At 32.8% G+C, this 26,962-nt stretch overlaps 2 protein-coding genes across 7 annotated transcripts in view; one reads left to right on the plus strand and one right to left on the minus strand.

Annotated features, from left to right (window-relative positions):
• bchs (WD repeat and FYVE domain containing 3 bchs) overlaps window positions 1–4,198 on the plus strand; it is a 50,114-nt gene extending 45,916 nt beyond the window's left edge. For all 6 annotated transcript variants that reach the window (XM_089635656.1, XM_089635655.1, XM_089635657.1 and 3 more), the window contains one exon: window positions 15–4,198. In XM_089635656.1, the coding sequence (XP_089491782.1) occupies window positions 15–281 (267 nt within the window). In that variant the 3' untranslated portion in view covers window positions 282–4,198. The remainder of the gene's footprint in view (window positions 1–14) is intronic.
• A 56-nt stretch (window positions 4,199–4,254) lies between these two features.
• Window positions 4,255–26,688, minus strand: Tango1 (transport and golgi organization 1). Its single transcript, XM_089635661.1, has 13 exons — window positions 26,503–26,688; window positions 23,528–26,140; window positions 22,193–22,398; window positions 16,372–16,675; window positions 15,043–15,380; window positions 14,830–14,952; window positions 13,692–13,861; window positions 11,664–11,765; window positions 9,584–9,777; window positions 8,696–8,912; window positions 7,741–7,866; window positions 5,557–5,672; window positions 4,255–4,405 (listed from the first exon to the last, which is right to left on the minus strand). Exons 1-13 carry the CDS (start codon window positions 26,609–26,611, stop codon window positions 4,335–4,337), a joined length of 4,689 nt encoding a protein of 1,562 aa, XP_089491787.1. The 5' UTR covers window positions 26,612–26,688; the 3' UTR covers window positions 4,255–4,334.
• Between the last annotated feature and the right edge of the window lie 274 nt (window positions 26,689–26,962).

Here is a 26,962-nt window from a genome sequence, read left to right on the forward strand (position 1 = left end):
AATAAAATTGGCAGATATTCCGCTGGTCTGTGTGCGAGGCGGGAGGACGCGGTAGTGACCACTGGGTGAGGGATTCTGGCGCCACCTCGTGCACAGCTTGCAGTACCCGCTTCACGCTGTACGAGAGGCGCCACCACTGCCGGAGCTGCGGGCGGGTGTTCTGCGGCCGCTGCTCTCGCTACGAAGCAGCCGTCGCCCGCCTCAGGATACTGCGCCCCGTGCGAGTCTGCCAGGCCTGCCACGCTGAACTGCAGAAGAACGATCCGGAAACTAACCGCTGAATAGATAACGGGTGATTTTTGAGTAAATTCAATTAATACCGCACCCCCCAATACGCGGGGCGGTGGGTATCGCGTTACAGTTGACACATTGAAATATTTATAGATGTTACATTACTTAATCACTCGTAACAATTAGAAATATTAAGAGGCATTATTGCTTAGATTTACATATAAGAATTAAATAAAGACACCTTATGAATTATTTTCATCATAATAAGAATCACATCATTCTTGCTTTTCAAATTTTCATCAATGAAAATATTATTAAAAGCTACTTTTTGATTAAAGATACCTCTCCAAAGATTACTTAACTTGGACCCTGAATTAAATTTAAACCGTAATCATTTCTTATGAATTGAATAGTGCAATGCGAATAATATGTGCAATGTTTTAACTAAAAACAACTGTTTTTGATTGTGTAAAATCAATATTAAATGAAATGGAACAAGTTAGTTATTACAGCTGCCACACCTTAGATTTAATTTTATTAGAATTGTGCAACAATCTGCTGCTTTTCCCCTTAGCGTGACTTATATCATAAATTATCATCTTGAATAGATGCAACACAATATTGAATAAGTTTATGTCTTAAAAGATACTCAAAGGAAGAAGAAAAATGTGGGTGTGTCAGGCAAAATAAATATTTTTGAAATCTATGTTTTAGTATATTATATTATTCAATGCTAACGATTTTAGAACAATAAACTTTGTTGCAACAATAGCATGCAGAAAACGTTGTGTTTTAAAATCCCGTTCAGTTGGTTATGCAGAAAAATGAACAAAAACTGTGCTTTTATGTTGAAAAGGTAAACATTACTTTTATATCGATTTCTTGTAGAACCAATCAAACTGGCTTCAATTTAAGTCATGGTTTTTTACGATTCTCTTCTAGTTTGCTATTTATAATTAATTACTTTAAATTATGTATACTTCTTACACTACCAGTAGTATTGTTTGTGTATACATATTTCAAAATTAAACTCAGTTTTTTTTAGTTACTTTTGAATGTTTTATAAATGAGCTTAATTTGCTGAAAATGAATTTATCATTCAGTTTAATTTTCGTATTGTGTGAAAGATATAAGATGTCTTATACAATATTATGTATTTTTTGCGTCGCCTGGTTTTGGAGTAATGTTGCAATATTGACTAACTTTACAATCTAACTTTTATCAAGTTAGGATGATATTATATTTAATAATAGCCAAAAAGATTTTAACCATTTTTTGACGACTTTATTTACAGAGGTAAGAAATCTTTATTTGGTATCTTAGTGTAAAATATTTTTTTTTAATAATTATTATAGCTGACTTTGGAGTGCTCATTTGCATTTATAATTTTATACTTGTGTACTGTGTTATCAACCAATCAAAAGTGTTATTTAATTTTTACTTCCAAAAAAATCTAAAATAATATTAATCCTAGTCTGCATTATTTCTAAGGAATATTTTTTTTTACCTAATGTTTTATCTGATTTATCATTCCATCTATGAGGCTACTTATTTTTATTGGCAATCAATTTTTTATAGAAATGAAATAAAAAAATTAACTTAAATCAAGTATCAATTGAATAATTTTTATAACTTCCAAATGAAGTATTACATATTTATTTATTATTATTATTTTATTGTGATTGACTTTACTTTTTTAAGATAAAATAATTCATATAAATTGTAGCTTCAAAGCATTCTCAGTATTTTATTTATTTACTTTATCATATTATACCCACATGTTTATAGTGTCTCTATGGCACCTAAATTATTAGACCTTATCTTTTAGTGCAATGCGCATTTGTACAATCTCAGAAGGTATTATTATTTATTCTTAAATTAATATTTAAATTTTGCCTAACCTAAAAAGACATTTATAGCAATCAATTTATGTGAGCAGTTTTTATCATTTAATTATTTACATATAGGTTTATGTAAAAGCTTATTTCGTATCTTAATAGGGTTGTGGTTGAAAATAAGATAGGAAAGTTAATAACAATCATTCTAGTATTATTCCTTACCTGCTTGCTACAAAGAAAATATCTAAATATTAACCATGTTGTCTTCTAATCTCTAATCAATACAAAGGTTCTTGGATCAGGCTTCATTAATCTTGCATTCGTGATTTTTGCTTAACTTTAAAAAATGTATTTTAAATTGTCTTGACTGGTGTTTTTTTTTTTTAAATTTCGAACTTACGTATCAATTTATTGAATAATATATATATTTTTTAATTCTCTATTGAAATGATTATAATTGGTATATTTAAAATATATTATTTTAAGATGGTGCAATAATTTAGATCATGGAAAAAAATTACTGTCCGTTGTCTGGGTACAATAATGATAATTGTTTCATGTAGACTGGTTAAAACGAATACTAAGATAGTAAGTATGAAGACAAAAGCATACCAAAGTATTTTTTGTCATGCGAACAAAAATTGTCAATGTTGAAAAAATTCATTCAATAATGTCACTAAAGTGAAGTATTCTAAGTCATGAAAATTTAAATTATGCCATATTACTTATTTAAACATTTATATTTGGTCTTGCAGATTTTTATATTGTTTAGCAAATATTTATTTATTCACATAAAAATATATTCATTCAATAATAATCAAGTATTATGAATAATAATTAATATAAATTTTAGTTTTAACTGTTTTATTTTTAAGTCTATGATTTTTTTAGCTTGAATTCTTTTTATCAGGTTTTTACTTTGTATATTATGTATGCATTTCACCAAGTCGTTGTGTCATATACGTATTCAGACTGAAAATATACAAAGAACATTCCTTCTTTTAACACCCTCGATTGACCCTTTCTGTGAATTATTTAATTTCAGAATTTCATAAGTTGAGCAAACTCTGCATAAAATGTAATCTGTCATTCAGGACAGTAGTTTATAAAATAGAAGTTGTAACTCAATAAGTATTATTAAAATGTAACCCCATGTTGAAATAAAATATCACGTAAGTAATTCATATAATATGTTGTAGAATCAAATAATATACAGGGTGTATCGGCACTAACCCGACAAACTTTAACCAGCTATTCCTTAGCACATTTGGAGTAAAAAATGTTATGGGCACTTTGCTGTCCAGTAGCATTTTTTTTTCAATTAAAAACAAAAAAAATTAAAATTTCCACACTACATCACTGTCATTGGCATTGCGTTTCGTGTTCAACAGCTGTTATAAGCAAGTATGTCAAAAAGCGTTTTCGCTCTTTCGCACACACTAAATAATAATAGTTGAAAATGAGACGAATGGTGCCGTGCCATTTCGTTGTGATTGTAAAAGAGCGCCAATATAGGTACACACGTGCATTATTCAACGGAATTCGAATAAAATATTTGCCAGATGGGTTTTCAAACTTTGACAAAGGATAAAACAGTGGTGACATGTGGTGAAAATATGAATAGTAAATTTTTTATTAAAAAAAACGTTACCGGACAGCAAAGTGCACATAAGATTTTTTACTCCAAATATGCTAAGGAATAGCTGGTTAAAGTTTGTCGGGTACGTGCCGATACACCCTGTATATATGTAAATGTTACACCCATTTCCAAAAAAAAATTGTTATTCCATTAAATGCGATGAGACGTCAATCTCTCGCTAAATGAGTAGATATCACAATGTAGTGAAAATGTAGATTAAAAGTTGTGAATGTACAGAGAAAGCATCCAATTATAGACAATGTCACAATATCTACATTAGTTGGGTGTGCTTGTGTGCTCCGTGTACACATAGTCCTGTACAATTGTTATTACGCATGTAATAACTACTATGTACTACCCCGAACACTGTTAATGAATGAGAGATTATGGAAAATTTTCACACTTTGCAGACAATATGTATTTGTATCTAGAACCTATGCACAGATGCGTGCAATGAAATTTGTAATGTATTCATGTAAAAAATAAACGTTTGATGTCTAAAGTGTTGTCTTTTTATTCTTTTAGTGGAGAAATAAAACAATCATAAAATAGTAATATGTAGCGGTATATTATAAAATCATTTATCACAATGAATAGAACGATTGAAAAGTACATTTGTGGATAGTCTAATATTTCCCTGAATGTTTGCTTATCCTCTCTAATGACTCGGAAGACTGACCAGATCCGGAACTTACACCTGAAATCATTGTATGGTCAAGTGAATATTACAGTAGATTGATTCATAGTAAATACATAATTTAACAAAACTGTCCTTTGTCTGAAACTGGATGACAGTGGAAGTAAATCACGGTCACTATGATTTAAAACAGGGATGGGGAAACTACGGTCCGATTTGAGGCCTGAGGACAATTGGTGCTGCCTGCTGAAAATTAAAATTACATTCAGAATGCCAGAACCGTTTGTTTTCACTGTGTATCGGGTACATTTAAACGGGTGGGTTCGTACGCAGATTCATTCTTAAGTTAAAAACAGTCCTATTGTCAGAATGTAAGGATAGCGCCCTTGAGGTGAATTTTCACAAAAATGGAGCCATATAAATTATCCAATTATTATTATGAAATTCCAGTTGCAGATTCACGTGTTGACGCATATAGTTATAAAATTCTAAATGCAGATTATGCTGTAAAAATCGGAGGAAAACTATTTTCATGTTCTGGGTGTAATTTAATTACAGCTGAGAACTCGCACACGGATTCACTCTAAAGTTAAAACCGGTTTTAAGTTCTTATTGTAGTATAAATTCCAGTTTTCGATTCATCTAATGACGCATTTAAAAGGAAACTGTTCTTATGTTTCGAGTGGAGTTTAAACTTCTAGTTAGATACCATATGCTGAAATTCGGAGGAACACTATTAGCTTGTTCTACGTGTAACTATTATTTAGGCTTGTGGACTCTTATGAAGAATCCCACAAAAGTTAAAACCAGTTTCGGGTTCTGCATGCATCTTAAAATTCGAGTTACGGACTCATCTGCTGATGCAATTCAAGGGAAACTATTCTCGAGTCCCGAACGCAATTTATGAACATGTCAGTCACCTGTTCACGCAATTATCCATTTTTCATTTGAAGAATCCTTGTCAGGTGTGATATAAAAATTTAAAAAATCGGTAGTATGTAAAAGGTAAAATTAAGTTCTAAGAATATATCGAGGATTCCGACCTCCCCCCATATGCCTGAAAATCTATGTGCGGCCTGCGGGTGACTACAAACATCCGAATAGACCTCGTTTCCAAACCCTATCCCTGATTTAAAATATAGTATTTGTTAGGTTTATTCTAACGATGGAATGTAAATGCTTTATAAAAATGCGTATATTATATGTAATACCTTTATGATTTCTAGGGCCTAGCCTTCGTGGCGGAGGGGGTGAGGGAGGAGGACTGAGGTCTGTTTCCGTTTCATCGTAGCGTCGAGACCTTCGTTCCTCTCCACTGTCGTAGTATCTGAAATCAAACAAAACTCAACTTTTCAATATGTACATATTTAATAAATTAATATTTGTCTGTACAAAATAAAATCACAAGTCTTTTTGCTGAAACACTCACAGGGGTCCCAACTGCTCGAAGCCAGTGGAACTACGGCATCCTCAATAGGAGGAATGAGATGGGGAGAGGAAGGTTGAGAAGTACCTGGCTATTCAGATCTGTTCACCAAACGTTACTAGTGCCATTTGAGTGGTGGGGCGACACTGTAAGTGTCTACCATTCATAAAACATATGTTAGGTTTTGTTGAAATAAATAAAACATAACAAATAATTATAAGTAGAGACCGGATTATATGCATTTCCATATTTGCATATGCAAATGCATATTTAGACCCTTTTCAGCGGTAGTTGCATATTTTAGCAAATAATTTGAGATCTTGCATATTTACGCTTGATATCGTTCAGATGCCTCACATAGCGACACTATAGACGTCAGATAGCAAGGCGCGCGGCCAGCGAAGCTGAGCGAAGAACTGATAACTGATCTTACTGATCGCTACGGCCGGCGGCCGGAGCGGGGGGGAACCTCTCTCATCTTCGCCTGCGCTCGCGCCTACTCGGCTTAATTCGGCTAATTGCCGAAAACAATTCATTCATTCGTATGAGGGGTGATTTGGTATATTTTTATGGTAATTCAGTGAATTGCGAATTTTGTTTTTGACTGGTCGCACGCGCTGTTCTTTAGAGTTTCGTCTAGTGTTTTGTTTGTTTGCACGAAGTTGTACATTGTGAAAGTGAACCATGCCCCCTGATAAAAAAAGTGCCCATACGTGGATAGCTGAATATCCTGAAATATTTACATATGACGGAAAAGTTTTATACTGCCGAGTTTGCGAGAAAAACATTTCTAGCACAAAAAAGTTCCAAATAGACCAGCATGTCAAAACCAGTGTTCATATCGCAGGAGTGCAGAAGAAGGTCCCACGACAACAAGTTTTTACAGTGGCAAGTAGCAGTAACAGTGAAGTAACCTCCAAAGGTAAACAACAAAATCACTTTAGCATGGATCTATGTGAAGCATTTCTTGCAAGCAATATCCCTCTATACAAACTGACAAATCCTGCCTTGAAGGATTTTCTCAGAAAATATTGCATTCGAGGGTCAATCCGCACCAAATCATCCAGGCCATGTCACCCACCATCTCAGATTTTGATGAAACTTTAAATTTTTAATCCTTCCATATAGATAAGAAAATATACCAAATTTTACCTTCCTACCTCAACTCGTTTTTTTTTTATGGGCAGTTGAAGTTTGGGCAAAATAAGCGTTTTTACATATTCCGAGCACTCCGGAAGAGCTTGTACCTTCAATGAAAAAAAATTGTATCTTTGTCATTTATAGTGCAAATGCAATGAAAATTTTCAATATTATCAAGAAAACTATGCTGATTGCAGAAAAAAATAAATAAACCCTTTACATTTATCTACTTGACTTTAAAAAATTACCAAAAGTAATTTTTTAAGTAATTTTTGGGACGGAAAAGGTACTTTACAAAAAAGCAATATCTCGGGAAGGTACAGTGTTAATGAAGTAATTTTTTTTTTTATTCATATCTACAAATAGCATAGAATCACATACAAAAATAAAATTCATGGCATTTTACTTGCTTCAATAAATAAAATCCATTTTAAACTTTTTTCAAACTTTTTGTAATTTTTTTTTTATTCTTATCTACAATAAACATAGTACAACCTAAAAAAATAAAACTCCTGGTATTTTGTGTGCTTCACAGTGTAGAAACGTTTTTAAAATAAGAAATCTTTATCATACAGAATTGTTCTAGGTTTTTTTAAATCTAGATACTGTATTTGCAAATAAAAAAAGTCAAACTTATTCGGTCCTTTACAACATGCTGGTAAGCTTGCAATGTAAGCTTAAGGCACCAACAAAATAATGTAAATATCAATACAAATTGAAAATATCTCCAGAGTAAAAATAAATGCCGCAAAATCCTGTCCTTTATGCTATGGATAAAACCTTGTCTTATGAATATTTATCATTAAAAAAATAAATAAAACATAGTTACCGATCATCCTCATATCTCCGAGCGGGGTAGCCTCTTCTCCTGGCTTCTTGCGGTGACAAGGGAGACCGTCCCCGGTGCTGCGGTGTGGACCGGCGGTCCGGACTGTAATCTCTCTCTGGACTATACCTGGAAACACATATTTCATCGGATTCAATGGATATATATCGTCACGCAGGTAAATATTGTAAATTACTTATATAATTGTGAGCCAAATAACTATTCTGTGCTTGTAATAGAAAATATCAAAATAAAAATTAATATATTTATCAAAGACATTATCTAGATTGCATTTAGTTTGGGTAGAATCTTGCAATAATTAATAAAAAGATAGCAGCCAAAAAATATGCATTTGAGAAAATGAAGATCATGTTGGTAGCTCACAGTCGAATTATGATACAGTTAAAAATGACCGGGACACATGTCCCGGAAAGACAAGGGTCCTGGGTTCGTGTCCTAGATGTGACCGTATCCTTTTCTGATTTTTCTGTTTCAGATTTTCGTTTAGAAATCGCTAATATTGTCTTCAATAATTAAAGATTATTCCAATTATTTTGGATAAGGAACTGTTGTTACAGAATTAATTTTGATTAAAAATATGATAAAAACGAAGGAATAGGGAAGTTAACTGTCCATGAAATCTTTAAAAAATATCAACTACATCCATTCCACTCAAACCAGATACTCTTTCTCATCTTGGTGCAAGATCATGCAGAGTCGAAATGTTGCTTGAAATGGCTTTAACCCTTATTTGGTGACCTGATATGAAAAGCCAAGTACTTCCAACCCTTCCTCTTCCCCATCTCCTTCTCATCCCCATACCCTCACAACATACCCCAATTGGGAACGCCATAGTCTCACTGGCTCCAGTTAACAGATCTGATTTTCAACAGAATTTTCAATTCCGAATCTTCCATCTGGACAAAAGAAATAATATAATATATATTATTTTACCAACCTAGATTCAGGTGAATATCTGTCGTGCCGCATGTGCTGCGATAGCAGGGGCGGTGGGCTGCTGAGTCGCCCCAGGGGAGGGGGTCGGTGCGGTGGGAGGGGTGGGGGCGGCAGGAATGGCGGGGGGAGGGGCGGAGGCAGGAAGGGCAGCGGAGGAGGGAGCCCCATAAGACCCAGGTCAGGGACTCCATCAACCATATTCAGCGGAGACACCACGCCTGGAAGGAAATCACACAAATTGTTATTTTATTCATCAATCATCAAAAATAAATCACTATAATACTTTTGGCCGTGAAAATCTCACATCATATCTGGTATTTGTACAGTTTGCTAGCGACACAATTGTAAAAATATTCAGTATCTATTTTTTAAATCAAAATTATCATATTTTTTTAATTGCATACATCCAAATGTAATGAACTCTGGAAGAGTCTTTTATCTGCTTTCTAAAACAGTACATATATTGAAGTAACCGGGAATGTTTCTAAATAAATCATAAATCTGACAGATCTTTGTAAGTTGACGACAAAATCTCTAAATACCCCAGCGGTTAAAGGCTACCCAGGATTACTATTCAAGTCAAGATCTTCTACTGTTTAGGACGGGTTGTTTCACAGAATTTGAACAATTAATTTTAAAAGTTAATATTATTGTTCTGTGAAAGTTCTATTCAAGTTCTGTTATTATCTAAGTACTGTAAAACAACTGACCCATGATGAAATAATAATAGAACTTTCACAGAACTTGAATATTAACTTTGAAATTCAATGAATTGTTCAAATTCTGTGAAACAACCGGTCCTTAATGATTCTACATACTTCTGGTTTGGCCTTTGGACTTTCTGCTAAACCAAGAGAAATAAAGTTATTGGCTACTCGGTAGTACTCACGCTTATCAGCAGGTGAGGGCCCCGCGAGACGTTGCCGGAGCGCCTGCGCCTCCGTGGCGCTAGCCTCGGCCTGCCTCTCGGCTGCACGCCGGGCAAGCCACTGCTCGTGGGCCCGTCTCTCCAGTGCTGCGCCGCGCGCTCGCCAAGCCACCTCTTGCTCCGCTAGCTCCCGCCGTACACCTTCTGCTGTTTCTCTGTTATAGAAAGACAATATCACTAATGCTTCCTTTTGATATAAATACTATATTAATATATGCTTAATTCTGCTTTTACATTTCACAAAACATTGTACAAAAAATTATGTGTATAAAAAAATGTGAATGCATGCACAGGGGTGTGAAATATCTAGGATTCTAATAAGAATGGACACAGCATTATTATTTTTTTACAGCATTATTTCAAAATTGTGAAAAAAGACTTTGGCAACAGAATTGACAGCACAAGTTTTGGAAAATTCTTGTATATTTTTTGTTTTCTCAAAACTTATTTAAATAATTAACAAATTCAGGAGGTACATAATATTTAATTTAAATAAGAAATATATTATACTTAAGAAATATATTTGTTAAATAAACATTACCAGCATTTTAAAGTGTTGAAGTTTTACTCTTTGCCGATAATAGAAGCCATTTAAGGTCATTAATGATATGTACGATTGCATAATCATAATTTTGCAAGAGATCCTCAATAACCTTTTTGAATGTCTGGTAAATATTAATAAATGCCAAGTTATGAGGATCCACAAAACTTAATATCCAATAATTACATAATTATTCATTGTGTAATCTTGACTTAATCTCTTTAGTCGAAATATTTGAAATTTTTTACCAGAACTCTGCTTTGTATCTCATATAACATCTATCGCTAACAGGGCTATGAAAATGTTGGGTTTTATAGTAAGGATTTCTGACAATTTAAAAAATATTTATGCTGTAAAATTTTGTTCATATCTCTTGTTAGAAACATTCTAGAATATTACTCCACTATATTATATTATTCTAGAATATTACTAAAATGCCTCTATTGAAGTACAAAGTACTTATTAAACGCTTTAGCAGTGCATATTTTAACGAGACCACTGAGTTACAGGCATTTTTATTTTTCTTCTTCATCGGTTTCGTTTACTTTGTACTAATGTAAATTCTTTTTTATTGTTTACTTATATAATCAATCTCATACTTGTTCTTTTCTTTCATTCTATATTTTATATTATTAACACTATGACTATCAACAACCATCCTATAAGTAATGGCACTTGTGCCGTTAATCTATATAAATAAAAATGTAAATGTCAGTTTGTTAAAAATCTTTAATCTCCAAAATTTCTTCACCGATTGCTTTGAAATTTTAATGCAACGTTGCATTCAAATATGTGTGTTTTTATGTACCTATATTATAAAGATGTCACCTCACAGATTACATTGTGCTTTTCTAAACCTGTGACAGGTAAAAACATGCTTTTTTTTAAGAGCGCCATCTTTTGGAAGCAACACGCGCTATTGTTTCTCTATCTGCACAGACAGACTGAGCCACAGCAACGCGTGGCAGGGTACAGCTAGTTCTAAATAAATAAATAAAAATCTAGTACCATGTATTAATTATGAATACTGACTGCTCAAAACATAGAAATTATTGATAAGAATCACAGCCTGGCCTACTGTCTTGTCCAAATGCTTTTACACATGGACAAGGCGGCCAGGCGTGGTGGTGAGGGGGTAATTACTACCTTGCGGAGATAGCTTGTCCATCTATCTCTGTGACAATGTCTTGGTTCATTGACCTGTCCTCCAAAGTACTGTTCACACTAGGGAAATGGGAACTCGACATAAATCAGAAATTCGTTTGTACCTAGCAGCAAAAACCCTTGAATGGTGAGTTCTAACATAATACAAGGTAAACGCAACGCCCTTAGATTTTCACAAAAACGGTTCTATATAAATTAACAAATGATTATTAGTTTCCACCATGAGCTCTGGAGCTTTAAAATATTAATTTAAGCAATTAAATTAGACAAAATTGTTTCAATAAAGCTGCTGGTTAGTACGGCTAGTGTCATTAGAAAGTGTTCAGATTAACGTACTTGTACTGTTGTATCTCCTGTTGGAGACTTTGTATTTTTTCAACTGTTGTCATCGCTTCTCCTTGCTGCGAAAGCCAGAGACTTTCTTTTGAACTCAATTCTCTGAAATAACAGACAACAATGAATACATAATACACAACATAAACTTGCCAAATTATCCAATCTAAATTTTTTGGTGAAACTATCTAAAATTATACTTCTGCTAGCGTGGTGAGTGTGACGAACCCATCGCTCAGGGAATGGAAACACAACCTGCAATAGCCATCCCAAGCCAAGGTGTGAACTACTGTATTCAGGCTGAATGACACTGTGGAACAGTGACAAGAACGGTTCCCCCGAGATACAGGGTCGCATCTCAGATTACAGTAGAACCCTGTTAATTCAAACCCCGATAATTTGAAAAAAACGCGTAATTCGAAATTTTCGCCAAAAAAATATCCACAGAAAATTTTTTTCATACAAAATGGTTTTTTAACTCGAAATTCGTCAATTCATAATTCAAAATTTATTTTTGTCCGCACACGAAAATTTGTTTGTGTAATTCGAAAAACATCGAGTTATGCGAAAATATATCATAAAATTTCGTTAATCTAAATCTAAAAGACAGCCATAACGGTAAAATGCCGAAAAGTGTATTTTTACGTGTATTTAATTAGTATTTTGTAAATCGGAATCGATTTACACTGGAATGTCTCATTTTTTTAATTTATTCCGAATATCCGAGTTTGAAGGGCCGAGAAAATTCGTTTTACGCGGAAATATGCCGTAGTTTTATGAATTTACACCAAATATCTGAATTCAAAGGGTCGGCTGCGACGGAATTCGAACGCTAAATTTCAATTTACGCGGAAGTACGACATATTTTTACAAATATACTTCAAATATCTGAATTTAAATCTGCCGAGAAAATTCGATTTACGTGGAAATATTTCGTATTTTTACGAATTTATTATAAATATCTGAATATCAATGATCCTGCCCGACAGAAATCGTCTCCGAAATTTCAATTTACGCGTATATATATCGTATTTTTACTAAATTTACTTCGAATATCTGAGTTAAAAGATCCGGCGCTACGGAAATCGGCCGCAAAAATTTCGATTCACGTGGAAATATGTCGTATTTTTACGAAATTTATTTAAAATATCTGAATTTAAAGGGTCGGCCGCGACGGAAATCGGCTGCGAAATTTCGATTTACGCATAAATATATCGTATTTTTCGAATATCCGAATAAAGGACCGGACGCGACGTTAATTGGCCGGGAAAATTTGATTTACGCGGAAATGTGTGGTATTTTTATGAATATGCTTAGAATAACTGAACTTGAAGGGCCGATCGCGACGGAATAAATTCGATTTAAACGGGAATAATTGGTATTAATACGAGTTTACTCCAAAGATACCACCAGAATTTGAAGGGGCGGCCGAGGAACTCGATTTTCGCCGTTTTTTTTTTTTTTTCATAAAATTTCGAATACGTTAATTCGAAATTTCATTTTTGATGTCCGCTGGATTTCGAATTAACGAGGTTCTACAGACCTTACCCCAGCAATCGGGGCTTTGTTGGGGTGGACCATCTATTTCCCTAGATACTCGTGGGTCCAAAAATGTACCACTCAAACAAAAAACTAGGAGCCTTTGGGGAACCTAGCGGGCATTGAGAGGAGAACTGAGGCCACCTCGGTGGACTCTTCTCTCGTGGGGCCTTCAGGGAACCCAAACAAAGAGGGACTTCGGATGGGAAAACCCTTACAGCTACAGTATCTTCCACGGAATCCATACGCGGGCAAACAGAAGAAAAGAAGGTGACTCACGGGTAAATATACTTAAAGAATGAGGTGAAATGGAAGATAGAATGAGAATGGAATAGAAGCACAATGGGCCCATCTCCTGAATGCTCAAGGGAACCATCAGAATACCGGTTAAATAAATATGCTTCTGCAGTAATATGAACCTTTGTACCACATACATACTGCTTTTGGAGAAATAATAATTACATAATGATAATAATGTTGTAATAAGATTACTTTAGCAGGTCTGCCTCCTTCTGGTTGAAGTAATTGGTTAAAACTTCTAGCCTGGAAGTGGCTTGAATGCATTTCTGTTCTGCTTCATTCAACTGCTCCTTCATCTGCGCCATTCTGGCATCCTGCTCATCTACCTTGTTGGACAACTCCAACAATAAGGATTGTTCTTTCTGAAATAATTCATATCTTTTTTATAATGTGTCTACTATTCACTTGTCTCAAAGGTGAAACACTGTTCAAAGACAGTTAACGACTATAGATTTATGTATGTAATATGAAGATGGTAAAGTATATATATAACCTGAATACAATTCAAAAAGGAATCATAAAGACCATACTGAAAGTACCCATAAGAACGCCTTCGATTGAAATTTTCAATAGTTTTGATGTACCAAATGTAGAACAAATATATGCTAAAAATATATTATTGAATCTATTCAAAAATAATAAATCCTCCTTGTTCAATGAATACAACACAATGACATAAAAAATATTTCAGGTCAAAAACCACATTCGGGCAAAGAAATTATATTTATTTTGCGACGAAACTCCACAATATCCTTCCCCCTGATATAAAGCGAATAGAAAATTTGAATGATTACAAATCAAGAATAAAAATCTGGCTGAAAGAGATTAATGAAAAAACTCTGAACAAAACATTAAAAACGACATAGTAAACTAATAAAACAGAAATGAATAACTTTAGTCCGCCTCAACACAAATCACCCAAGTGAGGAGGACTATGAAATAAACTTACTATACATATATTTAACATCATATTTTGTATGTACAATGTTTAAATAGTCGCTATAATAAAAAAAAAAAAAGTTTTTTTATCTATGGAGATACATAATAAAATAGTCTAATTGCTTATAATTTACATAGGATAGGTTGTTTCACAAAATTCGAACATTTTATCAAATTTCAAAGTTAAAATTAAAATTCTGTTTAAGCTCTTTTATTATTTCAACACGGGCCGGTTGATTCATAGTACATACGTGGATAATATCAAAACTTGAATATATATATATTCATTTTGAAATTGTTCAAATTCTATAAAAACATACACTGTTTGAGTTAACTTCAGTTAACGCAGTTTCATATTCATGAAATATATAATGAAATAATAGATGTGTACCTCTAATTTCTCAGCTAGGAGAACCTTCTCGGATAGAGCTTGGGTAAGCTCAGCTTTCGTATGACTCGAGTCGAGAATGGCTTCGATATTTTTGCTGTCCAACTTGAGTAGCTTCAAATTTTCCTATACATAAAACAAAATAAACTCGATTTTATTAATTATTCAAATAGGTAATAGATTTTCTTTCAAGATAGCATAAGCAATGACGGCTACCTGCAATGATGTGACTTCGTGAGCCCGAGCTTTTAGCGCTACTTTAGTGGTTTCTGTGTCTTCTTTCTGGTTTTTAATCTGCAACTTCAGTTCCTTCACTTCTTTAAGCTTCTGCTCCTTCACCTGCTGCAGACTCTTCTCCATGTTGGAAGTGAGATCCTGTAGTTGGCTAGACTTGCTCTCGCACTCATCTCTGGCTTGGACGAGCTGCTTCTGACAATCCGCCAGTTCTTTCTCCATGGAAACACTCTTGTTGCTTGTTTCTACAATCTTCAGAATTAAGAGTTCATTCTCTTCCACCTTGGCGGCAAGCTGTGCTTTCGTTTGATTCATGGTGGCTAAAATAGCAGAAAATATAATTATTATATATATATATCTATATATGCACGGTGTCTAGAAACTCTTAGTTCAAACGTGAAACTGGTCAATCTACATCACATTTGGAGTCGATTTTGTGATTTTTTTGATTTGAGCTTTCATTTTTCAGTAAATCGAGTCACAAGTTTGGGTCAAATTTTTAAAAATCGGTCCCAATGGGGGGTAAATATGAGCTGTTTACCGGCCAAAAAATAAAGAATAAGTTTCAAATTGAGAATGCTCAGATTGAAAATCATAAATTTTTGGGTTCTCTATGTGATGTAAATTCACCGGTTTCCCCGCTTCTACTATGAATTTCCAGACACAGTGCATATACATATTTTTTTAATCTACATATTTCACGCTAATATTAGCATGAAATATGCAGATTAAAAAAATATGTATATTGCTCAGGTTTAAATTAAATTTCATTTCATATATATAATAATAAATACGTAAATGATATAATTATAAATATGTAAAAGTATGTAAATGATAAATGACATTCAGGTGCTATACTTACCACATTCTATTCCAATACGTATTAATAATAAATAAAATATTTAGGGTTTCAATAATGAGTTTCCGGATACCGTGTATGAAGAAGTGTTCTGAGAGGCTGGATTTTGTTTTTTTATACAAATCTACAGTTTTATTCAGGGATTGATAAGATTTTGCACACTTGACCTCCAAAGAAAGGTCATATTAAAAAACCACTCCCATCCTCTTTTCCCACCCTTACAGAATTTTTAAAATTCTTGATGAAATTTTGTACACTTGACGTTCAAAATAAGGAAAATGACTATGACAACGCCGGAGACTTCAGATAATATCTTATATAATAATATTTACATTGCTCAGAAAAAAACGCTATTTGCATACCATAGCAAAGAGAAAGAAACTGTATATTATTGATCAGCAAGACATATTTTGAAAAGTGTACATTCTGGAAACATTAAATAGAAAACTTACTCTGTTGGTCGTCAAGCTGTGACTGCAGATGGGCAACTGTGAAAGCCAGCGAAGAGCTGCTGGAATCCTTAGAAGACAGTTGGTCATCCAGGATGGCCTGCAGTTCCAAGGCTGCTTCAGTGGAGTTAGCCAATTCTTCCTCGGCAGAAGCCAACTTGTCATAAAGATCTGCTATGGTCTGCTGACCCTCGGCTATCTCCTTCTTTAGGCAGGCCACCATCTCATCAGATCCAAAGGAGCTGTCCTCTATTCCAATGAGCTTTTCTTTTGTAATAGTCAGGTCATCTTTAAGGATGATACATTCCTAAAAATATATAATGATATATTACAGCCAACAGAAAGAAAGAGCAAGGGAAATTTTGTCACTGGATTATAATTTGTGGCTGTCACCACAATATCATCTTTTAGGTCAGTGAGTTAAAAATGAATAAAGTATTAAATAATCACAGTAGTTATAAAATATTATAAATTAGCTGTACCCCACCACGCATTGCCGTGGCACAGTCTGTCTGTGCAGATAGAGAAACATAAGCGCGTGTTGCATCCAATAGATGGCGCTGTTTTTACAAAAGCATGTTTTTACCCGTCAGTTGACATCTTTATAATATAGGTACATATATAAAAACACATGTGTAATTTAATGCAATGTTGTGTCAAAATTTCAAAGCAATAGGTGAAGAAATTTTGGAGATTTAAGATTTTTAACAAACAAACATTTACATTTTATATAGATTTAATTTCCAGGAGCAAAATCATTTCATTATAAATGTGAGATCTTTGTAAAAAAAATTGTCATTGAATTAAAATAATAAAGATCTCCAAAAATCTAATATGTACATAGTGTGAATCGGGCATAATATGGCTTGATGAATATTGTATTTGTGTTGACCTCATTATTATTTTAAAGTATATACAAGGTATCCGGGGGCAAAGTGCACTAACTTCAGGAGGTGATTCTTTACCATAATGCTTACTAGTAAAAAAGATAAATAACTTTTTCGAAATTCCAACGTTTTAAGGAAGTTTTCAGATGGAAGTGAGAGAATTTTTTCTGTAATTTGTACTACGAATATGATACCTAAAATATGCTACTACAGTCTACATTTAAAAAAAATTAACTTCTATTTAACTTCAACTTTAACTGTTTTTTTATTAAATATGCTAAAACTCCAGTAAAATCATATTAATCTAACTATAGGAACTATATTTTTTTTTTCTTTATTTAACCACCACTGATTTGAATACATAACTTATAATGCCCGCGCACAGGCATTATAAGTAATTATTTTATTTTATTTTTAATCCTTTGTGGGATTTTTATGTTACTGTTGTATGTTTTGTATAATTATATATGTACCTGTGTGTGTCAAAAAAATTTCAATAAAAATTTTAAAAAATTTAAAAAAAATAAATGAAATTTGAATTGTTTGTGTAAAAATTCTTCTAAAAATTCTTGAAAAAATGTTTTTGTATGGGAAAAAAACAATGGAATTTCGAAAAATTTATTTATCCTTTTTTTATTTCCACCATCACATAGAAACCAAAGTTAGTGCACTTAACCCCCGGACACTGTACGTTGTGACCTTATGCCCGCCATACACCTTCAAGTATACTTGAACTGCATACTTGAGCAAGTATACTTGCATCCTACACACCTTCAAGAATACTTGAAATGCATACTTGAGCAAGTATACTTGCATCTCACACACTTTCAAGAATACTTGCGCAAGTATGCAGTTCAAGTATACTTGACAAGTGGTCGCTATAGTTCGTTTTTGTCCAACAGACCAAAACGTAAATCGGGAGAAATAGAAGTTAAATAAAATCATATTATGTACGTGGGAAAAATATTCAAATTAACAAACCAAATATAGATAGATACCCTGACAAAAGCTTTTTATACTTGAGATTAGATATTAAAGTTATACATGATTTTATGCCATAAAATTATTTAGATTATAAGATTAAGTAGTACAATAAAACATATTATTTGTGAATTTTTAATTCCTAATTTTGGTAAAGGTGAGCTACATAATTGTGTCTACTTTCTTTATTTGCTTCCCAAACCTATCTTATTCATGCTCAAGACTCACAACATACTCATTGGAGGGCCTAGTCTAGTTGAGAGAGTTTTTGTTTTGGTACAAATGATTAACTTAGCGCAATTTGGAATTAACATGAATTTTTTAGTTAAGTATGGATAAAAACTTACCATAGGCAATTCTATCTGTAACACAAAGACACATCTCCCCAAGTTCTATGGGTAGTAAAATAATCTAAAACGTATCTAATTATTTGTGTGAAAATATAGAAACACAACAACACATCGCCTCTTTACATTTTTGTTTATTCTGATGCTGTGCGGTTTGTCTTGTGAAAGGTTAGAAACACAGAAATGTATCACGAGCTTACAGATACGCTTATGGTTGTGTTACCAACCGAAAGACCGACACACAAGACGCAATTGCAGAATTAACTAAGCTTATTTACAAAACATTAGATAGAGGCAAAAAGTGCCTAAGTATATTTATTGACCTCCGTAAAGCTTTTGATAGTGTCTCACATTCAAAATTAATTAATAAACTAAATAATATAGGAATTACTGGCAAAGCTAAAACATGGTTAAAAAGTTATCTCTATCAAAGAACTCAACAGGTTAAAGTAAACAACGAATTAAGTGAAATAGAAAATATAGATTTTGGAATTCCACAAGGAACTGTTTTGGGACCTTTACTATTTATACTATATGTAAATGAACTTTTTGAACTCCCAATCATTGGAAACATTATATCTTACGCAGATGATACAGTGATAACTATTGAAGGAAATTCTTGGAATGAGGTCGAAGTATCAGCTAATAATGCCATAAATATCGTTAAACTATGGTTTGACGAAAACTTATTGACACTAAATGTCGAAAAAACCCATTTTATACCTTATAGCCTAACAGGGAATATCTCAAATGTAAATCTAAACATAAAAATTCACGAAAGAAATTGCCTCCTTAGAATCGCACCCTGTAACTTAAACTGTATAAACATTAGTAGTAAAAAAGAAATAAAATATCTTGGAATAATTATTGATAATAACATCAAATGGAAAAGTCAAATAAATTCCACAGTAGACAGAATGCGAAAACTGATCTATATATTTTTTAGACTAAGAAATACTGTATCATTAAAAATACTAAAAGATATTTATTATGCACTGGCGCACTGTCCTACAATATGGAATCGTGGCTTGGGGGGGTGCATATAAATCATCCCTACTCCCACTGGAAACTATCCAAAAAAATACTAATAAAAATCATCTTAAAAAAGCCATATTACTACCCAACTATAAATGTTTTTCAAGATTTCCCGGTTCCCCCACTTACAAAAATTTATGACAAAATTGCACTCCTACAAATACATAAAGATTTCTTTAGTAAAAATAATTTACCACAATTGAATATTAGCAAAAGAAGAATATCTGTTGGAGGACTAACCGTGCCACTAGCACGAACCACAACAGCACAGCATCACTATATATTCAAGGGTGTAAAATTATTTAATAAATTACCCCTTGATATACGATTAGAAGAAAACTTCGAAAAATATAAAAAAAAATTAAATTAAAATACTCTTGTACCACCTCATAACTTTACTTATTGTTTAGAAATATGTTTTTGCCTTTTAAATTCTTTGAATCATTTATTAACTAACCTATATTTTTATTACTTTTATTGTTATTTTTTGTTTTATTACTAATATTTTTTGTTTAATTTAAACAAATGTTAAAATATTTTTGTTGTCCTCTCCTAAACACAAGCAGCTGCTTTATTAGGAGAGTGATTGAAATATTTGTGTTTATATTGTTATAAAATTGTAAATCTTGTTTATGTTTCAATAAAAAAAAAATAAAAAAAAAAAATTATCACACGGCGGCAACTTTTCGCAATAATTTATTGATGAATCATTAGTTTTCTTCTTTTTTTTAGTTTTTGGTCAAACAATACAATTTATAATCATTTTATTGAGATATCTTTTTTTTTTTAAGAGATAAAAAATACATTTGAAATTTTTTTTAAAGGCAAGTCTTCTTTCAACCATGAAAACTGAAAAATTTTCATGATACAAAAAAGTAAGGGGATATCCATCCCCATTTGAATTTTTTTTATATAATGGTAAACTTGTCAAATTCCGTTGTATGCAAAGGCACTTAAAAAAAAAGAACTCTTGATTTCAAGTGAAATATCTACTGGAGACAACGATTTAAGACGGGGGTTAAAGTAAACATGCACAAAATAGGTTTTTAGGGTGATTTTTTGGGTTATTTTAATAATTTACGCATATTTCCTAACCTTCAAACATAACTTTGATGGAGAAAAAATGGAACTTTAATGCATCTTTTACCATCTCCTATGACATAAATAGTTATTCCTTGTAATAATTAAGTGCTATTTATAATTTTTTTGAGTATTAAACGTGCAGCGGTATTCGACAAGTTTATCAAAATAATAATTAAGGTCAAACTTAACAAAAAAAATCACTCCATTTAAAAGAGAGTAGGTATGATATTCTTACTATCGGAATTTGAAACTCAATATTTATTTTTGGTAAATATTCGGAATCGCTGGACAGGGATTATACGAAATATTTTTTAATAAAACTTTCTGATTTACCTTAATTACTATAAAAGGAATCTGACTGCATTTGGGATATTTTTAATTTTAGCATTTTAATTTTTTGATTAGGTACGTAAATCGAAAATTCACTTTCGTTGTATGGGATGACAGCTGGAATGATTTCTGTTGATGAGATTTTCTCTTGTTGGTATTCCTGATACGAGTGGCTAGAATTTGAATCATTTCTGAATGCAAATTCTAGTTAGGTACTGTTTTGGCCAAACTCGAAAAATAAAATATATTTATGTTACTTAAAAAACTTAAATTATTTTTATTTAGGTATTATTATAAATATTGTTTTATTTAACCTAAACTATAGTAACCTAACCTATAAAAATCAAACCTAAACTAACCTAACCTAATCTATATCCTAACCTAACCTATAATAATCCAACCTAACCTAACCTAACCTATATCAAAAACTAACCCAACATACCTAACCTAACCGATAATAATCCAACCTAACCTATAATAATCCAACCCAACCTAACCTAACCTATAATAATCCAACCTAACCTAACCTATTCCTAATAATAATCCAACCTAACCTATAATAATCGAACCTAACCTATAATAATCCAACCTAACCTAACCTATAATAATCCAACCTAACCTAACCTATAATATCCAATCTAACCTAACCTAAATCCTAATAATAAACCAATCTAACTTATAATAATCTAACCTAACCTATAATAATCCAACCTAACCTATAATAACCTCACCTTTTTTTAATTTTTCTATTTTATAAAACATACCTAAATATCTTTATTTTATTTTTCGTGTTTGGCTAAAATAGTACCTACTTAGTATTTGAATACGGTAAAAAATCTAGCCACTCGTATCAGAAATACCAACAAAAGAAAATGTTATCAACAGAAACCATTCCAGCTGTCATCACATACAACGAACATGAATTTTCGATTTACGTAATTAAAATGCTAAAATTAAAAATATCCCAAATGCAGTCAGATTCCTTTTATAGTAATTAAGGTAAATCAGAAGATTTTATTTAAAAATATTTCATATAATCCTTGTCCAGCGATTCCGAATAATTACCTTATTTGTTTGTTTTCTGTTCTGAACATTTGCCTTTTTGTAGATACGTCTTTGTCTTTCTCACCCATTGATATGTATGTATATTATATGCTTTACCTTAGAAGTGCATAACAGTTCTTTTTGCAAAGAATTCACCATGGAGAGAAGTTTCCCGTCTTGCTTCCTATTCTCCAGGTAATAATACCCGAGGGTAAATAGCAGCACGCTAACTGCCGATATAATGAGCCAGAATATCTTATCGGCGGAAACATCTTTCCAACTCTCCATTCTCTCTTCCGCCAGACACTGGGGCGGTGATGGGTCTAAACAAATTGTACCAGTTAGTAAAATGACAATCTAATCTTCATTTTCGTTAAATTTGACACAACTGAGCATTACAACAAAAATACTAATCCATTGTTTTGCACATGACAAACAGAAATAATCCATATTCGAATTTATTATGCATAGACAAATAAAATGGATAGGTAGCTACTCGCATTGTCAAATTTTAAAAGATCAATCTGCTAAATATTCTGTTGTAATACTTGGCCAATTTAAAATTGCTATAAAAAATTTTCTAAAATTTGATTGTAAAATAATCATTCTCACTACAAAAATAATAATAATCAAGCAAAACACTTTTTTTTCTTAAAAATATCATAATAGGTACAAAGCAGTAAAGGTCTACTCACATTTACCGGCACAGTGCATGGCAGACAGGTCTCAAATTCGAGTAAAATGGCGCCGCATTAACAGCTGATTATTGACACTGCGTGGGTGAAAACCATGCGAACCCGATTTCAATTTGTATGAAGAATTCATTTAAATTTGAATTTCAAAGTAATTTAAATCACATTTGCATGGACTTTACCCACACAGTGTCTCAGTTCTTGATGCGGCGCCATTTTACTCACGACTGTGCCTTTTCTGCCATATAAGTAGAAGGATAAACATAGTTAAATCATAAAAGGGAAAACCTATCTATGATGAATTTGTACTATGTATACTACTACTACTTAGTATACTGTGTACTAAGGAGGTTTATATTATATACCATGTACCAGTGGAAAAAAAATGATGTTTATCAAATATTATCATGTAGTTTCAAAACCAAACAGTGTTCAAATATTAAAGCTTGATCAAATTAATTGGCTTATAATCAGAAAATTGAAAAATAAATAAATTTGCAAAGATTATCACTAACGAGTCAATCAAAACTTTGATAAAGTGTTCTTCTAATCAAAGCAATAATAAAGGCAACTATTTGCTTATTAATACAAGTGAGAGGAGTGTGTAAAGCAAACCATAATTAAAAGGTTAAATATATTAACTACAACCACCTTCATTAGAATCATTTCAGATATAATACAAAGCTTTTTTGTATTTCAAATCACAATTTTTTGTATTACCATGTTTTATGGCAAACAATAAAATCAGGAAAAGACAAACCTGTGAATATTGATGCAACGGAGTCACTTGAAAGGGCGGGTGCTTCATTTGAGAACCTTGGCTTTCCATCTTCCTCCGATCTACGTGCAAAATCATCTGAGTGACTAGTTGACTGAAATAAGCTGAATATTTTTCCAGAAAGCCCTTCAAAAATGCCAATCAAGTTTGAAACATATGACCCGCTAACTGTTGGCGTGTCCAGCGATAATGACTGCACAGAATCATCGCTAATAAGTAAATTTTTATTATTTACTTCATCCATCATGTTACTTTCACTTTGGATGAGCAGGTCTTCCTTTAATTCTGAGTTATTTTCTTTGGGATCTTGTGGTGGATCAACCAATTCTTCAGAGTTTTGTTTGACATTGTCAACATTAGAAAAATATTCCTTGAAATATGAAAGATTTTCACCCACTGGATTGGGTTGAGGTGGCGGTTCAGATATTTGTTCTTGGGAAAAATCCGTTTTTGGTTCACCCGGTACGTCTGCGGGCGAAATAACTGGATATTGAGTAACTGATTCTATGAGAGGCAATGACTCTGTGCTGGCTTCGGAAGAATAATAACCTGGCAGAATAGGAGCCTCATACTGTTCAGAATCATAATCTGTCGTAACACGTACAGGAGGGGTCTGAGTAGGTTGGTGTTGGTACACATCTGGCAGTTGCTGATCTTGATTGTTGCCATCACCCTCTAAAATATTTGTGTTGTTTAAGTTATCCATCTCTGATTCCGTATCATTGTGATAAAATGGTTCTACAAGATGTTCTCTAATATGTGAGTTAGAATCCAAGCTATGAGAAGAACTGGATGATTGGGGTTTTAAGTATATACTTTCAATGTTGATATCATTTTTGACTTGATCAAGGGTGTGAGAGTTTTTAGTATCTTGGTTATTGGTTGGAATACCTTCAGAATATGGAACGGTTTTAACAATTTCTTCAGGAGATTGATTATGTTTAGAAGTGTTTTCAATGTTATCTGATGTTTGATTGGTTTTAATTTCTATTGATTCTTCAGGCAAGTCGTTCAAATTACTTTTGTTGGTTAATTCATTATTCTGAAGTGACGGTTGCTGTACTATTTCAGATATTTTAGAATCTTCACTATCAATATTATTACTAAGGCTAACATTTACAGGTAGATCAATATTTCGAGCAATGTTTTTTGGAGGTGAACTTTTGACGATATCTTCGGAAACAGGCCGGTCAATATTATTTTTTTCTAATATAGGCAACTGTGGCTCATCATTATTTGCTTCTTCGATTTGAACTGGATTGTTTTTGATTAAATCTACCTTGGGTACAGTTGGGTCTTTTGTATTTTCTGCCAGTAAGTCATCATTTCTTTGGGAATCAACAATGTTTTCCTTCAAATGCACAGATGAATGAATAGTTTCAGAAGGCAGACTACCCAAATCACTGCTAACAATGGCATCATTTACAGGCTCATCCAGGGGTAGATTTTCCGAAACAATTGCATCATTTGCAGGTTCATCAGTTGACAGGTTTTCAGGAACACTGTTAACAATTACATCATTTACATGTGCACCAATCGACAGATTTTCCAAATCGCTTTTAATAACAATTGCATCATTAACAGGTACGTCAATCGGCGGACTGTCCGAATTACTGCTGACAATTGGATCATTTACAGGTGCATCAATTGTTAGATTTTCTAAAACACTGTTAACAGTTTCATCATTTACAGGTGCATCAATTGACAGATTTCCCAAATCGGTTTTAACAACAATTTCATCATTTACAGGTGCATCAATCGGCGCACTGTCCGGATTACTGCTAACAAATGAATCGTTTAAAGCTGCATCAATCGGCAGATTAGCTGGATCACTTTTAACAACAGTATCATCATTTTTAGATTCATTAGTGACAGGGATATTTGAACCAGCTGCTGTAGTGGATTCCACTGTTTCTTGGGTTCCAGTATCTGTTCCTACTCCTTTATTATAATCTGCATCAACTAGATCATCTTCCCCATCAGCTGGCTCATCACCAGAATATTCTTCTTCTCCTGAGCCACTACCTTCATCTTGTTCATCTGCCGAGTCTTCATCATTTACTTCTGAATTTGTATTCAATGGTTCATTTTCAGTATTTTCATAAACTGCAGGTGGCTCCAGTTCAGTACCAGAGTAAATGGTTGTTCCCTCAATAACTCTGTATGTTTGGGAAGCTTTTATATTGTTTTTATCCGAGTCAAATGATTCTGTTAAGGCACCATTTAATATTGATGATTTTTCTGATTTTCCGACAGAAGAAATCTTTTCAGTTGTTTTCTCACCTTCAGAACGGACTTTATTTTGTTTATCTTCAGCACCGTCTTTGATTCGATTTATTTTCTTAGAAACTAATTCATCGTTAACAATCTCAAACTCCGTAGGAACTTCGATCTTGGGTCTGTGTAAAATTTTTCCTTCTCTTATAAACTTGTGTGGTACATAACCCCTCTTTCCGTTAATTTCAACACCCCATAGATCCTGGTTTGTTCCCGCAGATTTTGAATAAACTGTAACAATTTGATTCTTCTTGAAGGAAAGAACATTTTTTTCTGGACTTGGGTAATATATCACTGTTTTTCCGAATGACAGAATTTCTGAAATGATAATGAAATGAAAGGAGGGTAAAGAAACAAACAAAAATATGAAAGAAACCCAAACCAATAAATATGCAATATCTTATAAGCAGGCACATAAATCAATGGCAAAATAATTATCAATACGGTGCATTTAAATCGAAAGCATTAGACATTAGACAGTTAATAATGTCAGATAGTGAAAAGGGGGTCATGTAATAATAAGAGCAGTTTAAGTGTTAATCGTGAATTTTTACGCTTTTCATAAACGTACGTATACTTGATATAGTTTAAAATGAGAACTTATCCGAGAAAGTTGTAACTATCACACAGCTAACTTGACTAACTATAAGTGAATTTAGTAAAATAATGTTGAGACTCACCTGTGCAATCTTCATTACCACAAAATCTTAAATCAGATATAGAATGAGTTTTTTCAAACAATAATAATATTAAACACACAATTTTTAAATTATACGAAATCATCTCCATTTTAACATACTTATATGCACTCAAATAAATATCAAATAATAATCGGCCACATCATTCGACGAAGGTATACACCATAGATATACCACGTACTTTTGACAGTTCAAGTGTTGCCATCAGTTGCCGTCATACATATACCATTGCCGTAGTATATTTTCGGAAATAGTTTTTTTTTTTTATCTCCATCAAATAAAAAATTATAATAAGATACCAACAAGGTACTTTCAATGAAAACATAATATTTATTTAAAATAATATTATGTTAACGCACCTTACTTGTCTATTTGCTGACTGCATATTATTTCATATTTTGAAACAAGGGTCATCTTTGAAGTTTTTTTAACGTATAATTCC

The sequence above is a fragment of the Hesperophylax consimilis genome, chromosome 9, assembly GCF_061612785.1.
Source record: "Hesperophylax consimilis isolate HC1 chromosome 9, BYU_Hcon_1.0, whole genome shotgun sequence".
NCBI classification, from domain to species: domain Eukaryota; kingdom Metazoa; phylum Arthropoda; class Insecta; order Trichoptera; family Limnephilidae; genus Hesperophylax; species Hesperophylax consimilis.